This window comes from Semicossyphus pulcher, unplaced genomic scaffold, assembly GCF_022749685.1.
Source record: "Semicossyphus pulcher isolate SPU_LCO1_2020_fin unplaced genomic scaffold, fSemPul1.0.p SCAF_10, whole genome shotgun sequence".
NCBI classification, from domain to species: domain Eukaryota; kingdom Metazoa; phylum Chordata; class Actinopteri; order Labriformes; family Labridae; genus Semicossyphus; species Semicossyphus pulcher.
The window spans coordinates 623,514-634,930 of NW_027211604.1; the positions used below are offsets into that span (position 1 = coordinate 623,514).

General features: G+C 42.9%; 1 protein-coding gene across 1 annotated transcript; it reads right to left on the bottom strand.

The window, feature by feature from the left end:
• Nucleotides 1-1,410: 1,410 nt before the first annotated feature.
• sra1 (steroid receptor RNA activator 1) lies at nucleotides 1,411-8,460 on the bottom strand. Its single transcript, XM_069673704.1, has 6 exons — nucleotides 8,268-8,460; nucleotides 7,053-7,166; nucleotides 4,423-4,509; nucleotides 4,176-4,336; nucleotides 3,193-3,301; nucleotides 1,411-3,107 (listed from the first exon to the last, which is right to left on the bottom strand). Exons 1-6 carry the CDS (start codon nucleotides 8,290-8,292, stop codon nucleotides 2,851-2,853), a joined length of 753 nt encoding a protein of 250 aa, XP_069529805.1. The 5' UTR covers nucleotides 8,293-8,460; the 3' UTR covers nucleotides 1,411-2,850.
• Between the last annotated feature and the right edge of the window lie 2,957 nt (nucleotides 8,461-11,417).

The window sequence follows — 11,417 nt, forward strand, 5'->3', positions numbered from 1 at the left end:
GGCCGGAGGGACACTCTTTTTCTTCTGTCTATTTTTAGTTTGTTTGTCTCTGTGGGGTGGAGCCTCTCTCTCTCTCTTTCTGTCACTCATCTTTTCTGCTTGGTTTCCTCTTTTTGAGCCTCTCCTCCTCCTCCTCCTCTCCAGGGACGAAGAGGAGGAGATCAGATGATAACCTCCAGCTCCATGATAAAGACAAAATCTGATTCTCTGATAAAACAGAAGTAAAGGCAGCGCCCCCTGCAGGTTGCATGACAGACACTGTAGATGTTCACATAATGTTACGAGCACTTTTATAAAGTAACGTCTCACTGATCAGACGATAAAAACAGCCTCGTGTAGCAGCTGTCTGAGGCCTCACAGCAGCACTGGGAGCACTGGGCTGGATAGTGAACATATGTGATGGCATCTGGTGGTTTCTGATTGGTTGGCTCCGCAGCAGCTCACATGTGACATTGTTATCTGTTTGTTCATTACGCTGCAGAGACGTGGTGAAGAGTCGTTATTGGACTGCTCACTGAACAGTAACTCTTCCTGATATGAACACACGTCCTGACACACACTCAGAGGAACTACAGTGCATCAGTGTGAGGTGGCTGCTGTCCTCTGCTGCCTCCTGCTGGTCACATGTGCGCACTGCAGAGACCTGCTGCAGCCTCATTAAAGGAGGTCAGAGCTGCTTTCTTTATAGTCAAAGTCACACCGATGTTACTCGCCCTGATGCATTGTGGGTATCTAACATAATGGTGGCCTCTTTTGACATGTTTCATACAGTGAACATTAAAATGGTTAAAGTTGAGGTCTAACTGAAACATTAAGGTCTTATATTTGTTTAACAGCAACATTTATGTCAAGTACACTTCAAATATCTCACCTCTAGTGCTTTTGAGCGCCTCCCAGTGACAATGTGTAAATTAACTTTCTTCCCAATGTAAGCAGACGTCTCCGGCTGGCTCCCTGTGTCACGGTTGTAACTCTTGATTTTCCTGGCTGACGGTCGCTTTCCTTTTCAGACTGTTTGCTTCATCTGAGCGTCGAGTTTGTTTCTTCTTCTTTGGATTTTCACTTCTTGTTGAAGTTGTATCTGTAGTCATCCATCTTTTCTTTGTTTGTTCAGCCATAGTAGATTACTGTTTACTCGCAACACTTGCAGAGAGCGGGAAAGCAGCCGCTTAGCTCCGCCTACCCTCTCTGGCAGACCAACCACTGCTGGCTGATGGAAAACGTGTCACTAACTGGGCGCCGCCACAGACACCCAGCCCATAATAATACTATATACTGCAGATGTAAAGGCTTTCATCAGTGGGCCACAGGCTCAGTCATTGTGTTACGTCATTCAGAGAGAGAGAGAGACTTACAGACATTTATTTACATGAACATCTAAGAGATTGTATCTTTAACTCACAACCCGGTCAAAACTATTGAATTAGATATCAAATATTTTAATGCGTCTTCATATCTAAAGCAATGATGGTTGCTAAGTGATTATAAAGTCAACGTGTTTGTTCCCGAGTGAAAGAAAAATCATGTCTCATTGTGTTTATCTGTCATTGTTTACAAGTGTTTCTATGAGCATAAAATTTGATGTTGCAAAAGTCTATCAGCGTTTAGTTTCTCTTTATGCTGCATCAGAAACGGTCAAACCAAACTCCATTCAGAAAACAGTCATTTTAAAGTAGTGTTCTTGTCTTGACCTGACAAAGCATGAGCTCAGCCTCTTTCCAAACCTGCCTCCTGATGTAGTTCTCTCAGCATCCTCTCAGCCTGTTTATTGTCACTAACTCTCAGTAACGTCTGTTTGTTGTGGCTTCATAGCGCTGCAGACTTTCACCTTAAACATAAAGAATATTTGGAGACACAGAGACGATCCAGCTGGAGAGGACAGAAACACGGATTTATTCATTCCTGAAAGAATCCACAAGAGCTCAACACAAGAGGTTCAAGTCACCTGATGCACAGAGCTCTGCTGTGACTGGTGGGAACATCACATGACCTCAGAGTCCAGATACAGGTGTCATGTCTGCTCGGTGTGGTTAGCAGTGTGTTAGATGGAGTCCAGGATCCAGAGGGGAGGTTTTCAGAGTCGGTCTCTGTTATATTCACACACTCTCTAATCATTCAGATGGAGAGCTGTTGTTATTGAGGTGGGTGCAGTGATGACCTCAACTTCTGTCCAATCAGGAGACAGCCTGAACGCAGAGAGACAAGCTTGTTGATCAGGAGACGACATTCAGCTCAGGTTAGAAAGAGGTCTTCACAGGTCCAAAATGAAGGACTGGAATGGATCCAGAGATACCACAGACCTGACCTGGTGCCTGTCTGAGGTCCAACAGAGACGCCCTACAAGTCTGTAATAAAAAATGATGTCATTCTGAACATGTAACTAAAACCCACATCCACCCGATTTAAATCTCGCTCTGCTCGGAGTTTGTTTTTTATTCTATTTGTCACTTTTTCTGGTTCCAGGCGATCCTGAACGTGACGTGAACAGCAGAGCTCTGATTGGTCGGAGAGAATCATCAGGTGTGTTTGAGCGCTCTGTGGAGAGTGAACAGGTTACAAACACACTGTTTAATAACAAGTGACACACTCCGAACCATCAGAACCAGGTGAGCAGGAACTGAAGAGAGTACTGGTACCATTTCAGTCCAGTATAGACAACACTCCCCCCAGCGGAGGGGGAGGAACCTCAGTGTGAAAACATCTGATCTAAAGTCCAGAGTCCATCTCTGTTAAACCTCTGACCCCATCCTGCTCCTGACCTCTGACCCTTGATCCTCTACTGAAGTGTGTAAGGCAGGCATCACCAGGTCCAAAGTCTGCCGATTAATGCAGGACCAACAGATTCAGGACTCAGAGACTGGGCCCTGGACTGGTTCTGCTGGGTCCTGGACTGGTCCTGCTGGGTACTGGGTCCTGGACTGGTCCTACCGGGCCCTGGACTGGTCCTGCAGGTTTCTGAAATGCTTCTAAGAGTTCTGGACTCAGTTTTCGGGTCTCGGCGATGAGTCGTTTGACGCCAACCATCCATTGGCTGACTTCAGTCACATGATCGACCATCAGGGAGCGATGGATGTCATCAGCCGAGTCCCAACGACCCAACTGTAAATCTGAGAGACAGACAGGAAGACAGACAGGTGAGCATTCAGACAGGTATATAGTATATAGTGAGGTGTATAGTGAGACAGGTGTTACCCAGAGACAGGCAGTCCATGCGTCTCCTAACAGGTAGGCTCAGTCTACATGACCTCCAACTGTCCTCCAGGAGGCGGAGCCTCTTAGCCACATCATTACACACCTGCTCCTGCACACAGAGGTCAAAGGTCACACGGTCAGTCTCAGTTATATGTATGTGTACTGCTCCTGGTGACCACCTGAGGTACTGCACTGACAGTGACAGCCTCTTTATCGCTGGAAGATCCTCTAACAGTCCTGGGCTCCGTTTCAGAAAGGAGCTTCATCGAAGCCTCAGTCCGACCCGGGCTGACGCCATGGCAACGGTACACAAAAAGAGGTCCTCCTACGTCACACCGGTGGAGCTCCAAATGAATAACAAAAGTTAGCTTTATCCCTAACCTGATGCTGATGTCACATACAGTACGTCCTCTCACCTGAATCCTGTTTGATTAAACTGAATGTTGTTTTCTTTAAACATTGTTCCAATCACTAACGGCTGCTTTTGTGTCGGTAGAAATGAAGAGGACCAAATAAATGATCACTTGTCTTATCTGAGCGCTCTCTGCAGTGGTGGTGGGAAATCTACACAAGATGACTTTGACACAGATTTGTCTTTTGATTATTTCATTCTAATTATAAAAGACTTTTGCAAAGCGGTCAGAGCAGCACAGAGACTAACCGCTCAAACACGCGTGAGACGGGCTGAATGAACGAGGACGTGAATGAGGGTTTTATATTCTAGAGGGAGGAGACAGAGCCAAACTCGGAGTGTCCTGAAGAAAACCTGCTCCCGACCAGGTGAGGTTCACAGACACAGTTACCATAGTAACCAACTCAGAGCTGAAGTTACCTCTCTTTCTGATCAGCAAACCCGAGGTTTCCCTCGTTTCAGGGTGAACAAACTCTGGGTTTCACTGAACCCGCTCTCTGACATGACCCCCACGACCTCTGACACGTTTTTTAATTTAATCTCAGTAACCATGGTGAGAGTTCAAACTCACTTTAACTGTCTGTCTGCAGGCAGCCAGCGCTCCTTCCAACACAGACAACACGGCCTCTACATCAGGCTCACTCTCTGATTGAACGCTGTCTGCCTCTCTCTGAATTCTGATTGGTCCTGGTGGAGGAGGGGGCGTTGCCACACAGCCAGGAGGAGGACCAGCTGCAAGGAAGAGAAGAGTTCAGAGACATGACATAAGAATTCACATCACTTCCATATAACAACGTTCTTCTTCTTCTGTTCCTTACCTGGATGTAGAGGGGGCAGGGCTGCACCCGTTGGGGGTGGAGCCAGAGGGTTAGAGGTGGGAGGGGCCATAGGTGGGGCTCCCAAACCTGAGGACCAATCAGAGACAAGATGGCTTAAGGAATAAAGATGGAGAAGGAGAGGCTGAAGCAGGAGGAGAAACGTGACTCTGTGATTGGTCAGCTGTGTGAAAGAAGGCGGAGTCTGAACTACTGTGTAGAGTAGATAGTAGAGGTCGACTGAAAGTGGATTTTTAAAGACCGATACAATAATAGTTTGTAGCAGGACGAAGCCGATAGCCGATTAATTGGCCGATATCTCTCTACCCCACGAGAACAATCTTTATCTTTATTACACATCCTTACACATCACTGTTGAACTGAAAGTTTGTCAAATAAATAACTAAATCAAAACATAAATCTGGAACAGAGCATGACTCTCAAAGAGTAATCAATACTTAAATAAATACAATAAGTAGTAAAGAAAATATAATCTGCAAATAAACATAAAAATCAAGTTTCCTCCAGCTGCCGTGTAATGGAAGAAACAAGAAACATTTCCATCAAGTCAATATAGCTATTAACTAAAGAGGCTTTCAAATAGATCATGTATACATATATATATACATATATATAAGTTTATAATTTACTTTTATATATTTAATATTTATTTAAATTAATGATTTAAGTTGCACTTTATTAATCATTTTTAAATTGAAATGATGCTGCAGTTCTGAAAGTTGCTGGTTTAATAAAACCTTCCTGATAAAGTAAAGTTTGACTAAAGTTACTGTTGGAGCCGTGATGTAATTTTTGTTTCATGTTTATACAGTACACAGGTGATCATATGCATATACATGCAGTTTTTGTGTTCAATCACTGGGTGGAGCCTTATCACCAGAAATGCATATAGGTAAGCTCCAGGTGAGGAGCAGCAGGTGTGTGAAGGGGAAGCAAACAGCTTTTTGACCGTGTCAGCGTGTCAGCGTGTCAGCGTGGCACCGTGGCACCGTGGCAGCGTCTGTACGGTGTTGAAACTGAACTTGTTAAATGGAAACTTGCCTGTAACGATCTATGGACTAAGCTGTTCTTTCTACCTGTGCTAAGGTGAGCATGTGCACCGATGGTGAATAAATGGGTCACCGCACTCAAAGATACACAGCGTATTGGCCATTGGTTTATTGTTTTGCCCAGAACACGCGTCCGAACCAGTTCTCCCCGTTTACACCTCAGTGGCTTAAAGTAAATGTATCCGTCTTTGATTGACAGACGCTGCAGTTACAAATGAATGGTTGTTATCATCACGGAAGCTTTCTGGCTTATTTGGGAGAAAAAAAATAGAAACACTAATTCAGCCGACACAACTCAAGTAGCATCAAAGAAGTTACCATAAGAGTCTTATATTCAAAGCGAATGTTTCGCCCCTGCGTCAGCCTCTCGCTCCTTTCCTTTAACTTTACCTACACGTTGTTGTTCACAACAGTTTGTGTTGACGCCGTGGCGTGCTTTACTCCTACAGCAGCCTTATGCAAACGCAGGTTTTTAATAAACCCATTTTTTGCCACTTCGACTTTGATAATAAGTACGGAGAGTATCCTGAGTGTGATCTGCAGGATTACATCGGTGGAAATATGTTGGATTTGTTTACATGTCGTTGCGCTCTTCCGTGGCGTATATCAGGCCAGATGCTGCGCGTCCCGTTACATTTTAAAATACCACTCTTACAAACTATTAGTGTTTGTGCACATTACCGGAGTGAGGAGGATCATTAAAAGTGTGATTTCATGTCATGAATGGACAGTTGACGTTACGTGGATGGATTATTTAGAATGGAGAACGCCACATTGGTAAGTAATCTAAGTAACAGTTAAATGATTTATTTTCCTCCCTGCCTGCCCGTCTTGTATCGAGGAGAGCTGATATTGTTACGTTATATTCCAGAGATAACTTTTGAGGGGAGAAATAAACTGAAACGAGTCAGATATAATATGAATCACGTACCACCTGTCAGCTGTCCCCCGGTACAGCAAAGGTTTAGCCCCCACCCACCCCTCTCACGGTCTCCACCTACGAGTGGCATTTCATGGTTTCTAACAGTTGTTAAGTATCCTCATTATGCTCATGCAAACTTATATTTTCAGCAAAAGTGCCCCTCGAATGATCACACATGATCCCATTAGTTGTGCTAGGCTTGCACTCACTGCTAGCCAAATTATAGCGAGCTTGCTAGCTAAACAGAGACAGCAGCATGAGCTCGGCAGAACAGCAGTGAAAGTTAACGATCGTCTAATTCATTAATGATGCAATACTATAAACAACAACCTTATCATGATCATACTTTGTGAATACAGCTGTGTTATAAAGTTAACTTTCATTAATTATCCCAGGTACCTGCATTACCTGTATGTCAGGTATGGAGACTCCATTAAAAAGGCGAATGCACGCGATGTACGTCCCCGCCTGAGGCTGCACAGCCATCGGCCACTACCGGAGCCCAGATCCGCCGATGATTACAGTTTGTAATAAGTCCTATCGGGGCCGATTAATCGGCCAAAACGATCAATCGCTCCACCTCCAGTGGATAGTGGATGGAGAGTGGTTTGTACAGACAGGATGTTCAATAACAGACTGACCTGAAGCTGCCGGTGGAGCTGCTCTCTTGTTCAGGAGGTTCCTCTGTGGCCCGCGGGCCTTCTGAAGGCCGTACGAGAACTGAGGGGGGTCATTCCATCCTCGCTCCTGGTTACCTAGGCAACACAGACAGAGAGACAGGTTAGGATTTAAAGGAACAGTTCACCTTGATGATGTTCAGCCATTTTTAGAGAACTGCAGAAAACCAGAGAGAGGAGCTTTAACATCACTTCACTTCAGATAAATCCTCATATGTAAAGTTTGAATTTATCAACACTTTAACATACCTGCTGTAATGCAGTCGAGTAAAAGGGAATCATGCAGGACAACCTCTGATATACTTTCCATTTCAACCTTAATAATTACTGTTTAGTGAATTATTATTTTGCCGAACTTTAAACTAAATCCAGCTGATCCCTGTGTGCCATAAACACTGTTCACAAAGTGTGTATGCCTTGTCTAGAGGTCTATTGGAACATAAATGGGCAGATTTTTTATTTCGGTCAGTGGAGCCGATTTAACAATACGTTACTCCCATTCCTGTGATCGAACCAGTCCAGCACCTGTGCTAAACTTTAGCCTGACATTAAGTTAAAACAACTGCACGTATCTGGGTAACAGAACAGGGCGTAACACCGCAACGGGCACCATCATATGTTTTTTAAGTTCCTACCAAACCCTATTAAACTTTTCAAACCAGACATGACTTGACACTTTTAGCTAATCGGCTGGTTGTTATATATATATATATATATATATATATATATATATATATATATATATATATATATATGTTATATATATATATATATATATATATATATATAAAACACTTTCACAACTGCCGATGTGACATTATTCAAGATTGCGAAACATCAGAACAACTTTAAATTTTTACCTGTAATTTTAGTGTTTGGTGAACATTGTTTAGGCCGAACTAAAACAACCTAACATGTGATTATTTTACGGTCAATTTTTTAAAAGTGTGCCGTTCTTCCCTCGATGCAAACCATCAAGGATAAATTAAATTGTCAGATTTTTGAATAGGATTCGCTGCACCGGTCCCTCAATGCGACGTAACTCATTTAGTTAATCAACGTAGCATCAGAAGCATCGAGCTAGCCGTTAGCCTTACAGAGCATATACTAATTAATACTTTAATATCAACATGTATCTGCTTTATCACTTCCATTTGCTGTTTAGTGAAGCTAACTCACCTGGTTTAATGTACATGTCCTCCATGTTGGACTCCACTGTGTCGAATAACAGCAGCTTCTTCTTCCCGGTGTAGCTAAGCTAACGGCTAACCCAAAGAGTTACAACAACATTAGAGGCCTAAATTTACCGTGAGTATGAACTTATTTGTAATTACTGCTTCTGTAACAATAAGAGGTAATGTTTAGTTTTGACGGGCTCCTTCCACGTCATACAGACGGCACACAATATGGCAACTTCCTGTAAATTTCAAAATAAAGTTATTTGATCTCTAAATATTTGCTCAAACTTGTTCTTGGTTTTATCATAGTTTTCATTCCCGAGTAATTTTACATGAGGTACATTATATGTGCTGTATATTTGTCAGTTTTCATATTATTTTATTGCTTTAATGGTTATGGCTCATTATTTATGCGAGCTAACATTTCACACACAAGGAGGACGAAACAACAAAACAGATATTATGAATGTCACTACACTATTATTTTTATAATAATAAAAAATAATATTATTACTACGATATAGAGTGATCAGTGGTCATTATATTTATTGCTATATTCTGTTGTTTGTTGTCCCTCATAGTTGTATTACAAGTTAAGCTTTTACTTTGCAGGAGAACTGGCCTAACTTCCTGTGGTGTTCTTGAGCTTCACGCGCTCCGTGCAGTCACAACTTTTCCGGGACACGTGGCTAAGGTGTCATACCTGCTCTGACGTCATCTGACCTCTGAAGAGCGTCAGGTGAAACATGGTGGGCTGACAAAATCCTTTGTTTATCATGAAAGACATGAACTGAGCGTTTCTAATCACTGTGATGGATTACTGAACAGAAAGTGTTCATGGGTCCGTCAGAAACACACGGTGAGAAACTGATCATTCAAACGCTCCGCTGAGCCGAGGAGCTTTCTCTCTCCACACATCGTAAAGATCATAAATCTGAGCATTGAGCTTTAAAAGACAAATAAATCCCATAATTAGCTACAGTCTGTTCTATTTTGACCATCAAACAGATGATCAAACTGACCTTTGACCTGTTGTTCAGCTACCCTAACCCTATAGAAACACATGAATCCTTTAGGTCTCAGGTGTAAAGATGCATTTATGAAGACGCTTTATGAAGGTAAGTCAAACTCAGGTAAAAAAAGAAAGAAAGAAAGAAAATAATTAAATACAAACTTAAAAGATAGTTGTGAAACAGCAGAGAACAGCAGCCAATCAGGACGCAGGATCAGGAGGAAAGGTGTGTTTGCAGATCACACCAGCGTATGATCACTTTCAACATATTTAAAGAGAAACGTTCTCTGACATACTTCCTGTGTTTAACTACCTCAGCTTGCTGCAGTGATGTACAGGTGTACTTCAGTACGCTGTGACATCACGGGTGGGAGTGGTCTCATAGTTTCAAACAGGAAACACTGGTGTTTTTGCAGCTCGGGAGGTACGAGGTATGATCTTCTGACGGTACGGTGCTGCGGCGTTATCTCGAGATAACGAGATAAATAAGTTGAGATCTCCAGAAAACAACTGAAACGACTTGTTAACAGGAAAACAGAGGAAATAAAATGTATGGATGCATGTCTGCTTAGGGCTTCCGTAGTTTCGGGCCTCATGCAGCAACAGTCTCTTAAATTTCTCTTAATTTTCTGTTAAGAGAATAAATAAGAGAAGTCAACGCCGGATGCACCGAACGTTCCTAACCATCCCGATCTGCTCTTACCCTGGAGAGCTGAATGATGAATCCCACTTGATCTCAAACTGGAGCAGCATTGGTTGAACTTTCGTAATTAGCATAGGTGACGCCCCTTACACACCATATAAGGGCAGGTACATGTTGTGCCATGTGAAAATCGGGCACAAGGAGAAGAAGAAATGCCACCAAAAAAGGTAGTAAGAAGAAGAAGAAGAACTACAGCAGTTGTGAAATCGAAATACTTTTAAATCAACTTAAAGATATAATCTGGAAGATCTTCATTTGAAAAAATGTCTGTCACTATCTATCGCCGAATGAGGTAACACAATGGTGACTGAGCCTATAGCAAATCAAGAGTGAGCACCATGACAACGGGAGCCAACCGTGGACGTCTGGTTAAATTGGGACGCGTGCACCCGCCCCTCCCTTGTATCACCATTAGGTGTCGCCACAAAGAACATAAACTGAGAACTGCTTTACAGGTACATCAAACATGCAGCAAAGACCAAAGACCTGTGAATGCCGTGTCAGCCGAGGCACCGTCACTGAAATAAAAACTGTGGTTTGAGATGAAGATGGAATCTGCAACGGCTCAGCAGCCAATCATCCGTCTCGTATTAGATCAGTGCGCGCTCTGTGTAAGGCCTGGGTGGCCAACGCGTCTAACAGCAGCATGTGAGCAGAAAACACATCCAGGGGTTTTTATCGTCTTAATTGGGATCAATTGACCAATAAGATCCCTTTAGCCCAAAAATTCAACAATCCAATCATTACAATTCCAATAAAAACATACAATAACCTACATTTGATTACATGATACATTTTTTTTATGTTTCTCAGCTTTAAAAAGGACAAACAATTGTGGACTGTGAAAACCTGAGGTTTCCTTCTTATCTTGGTAAGAGTGCTCTCCACCAATCAGAAAATGTTCTCCGACCCCAGAGACGAGCAAAAATCTGAAATCACTGGTGAATCCCGGAAACCAATGGGTACGAACAAAGTTGGATTTGTTCGTACATCGCTTCGTGCATGAGGCCCAGTGTGTCACATTTAATTCAGAGCAACAAGGACTCCGATCTGTTTACCACAAGGTACCAACACCTGTCTGTATGTATTTACTGATGAGCTCATAGACAGGGATTCGATACAACGCAGTCCAGTCAGACACAAACTACAATGTCAATAATTACAGTGTAGTTAAAGAACACCTGTCTGAAAGGTGAGTGTATGTCTCATCTGTCTCTGTGTCTCTAAACCAGTAAATGAGAACAGGTGTGAGGGGATCTGCTGGAGCATGAACTCTAAAACATGATGTGTCAGTGAATATCTGCGGTAGTGATTTTAATGAAAGTGCACTTTAAAGTGATGTTTTTACAGTGAAGGTCGAGTGAGGCAGAGCCAGAGAGGGAGGGGAGTGATGACATCAGCAGGGGGAGGAGAGAGAGGAGAGAGAGAGGGAGGGC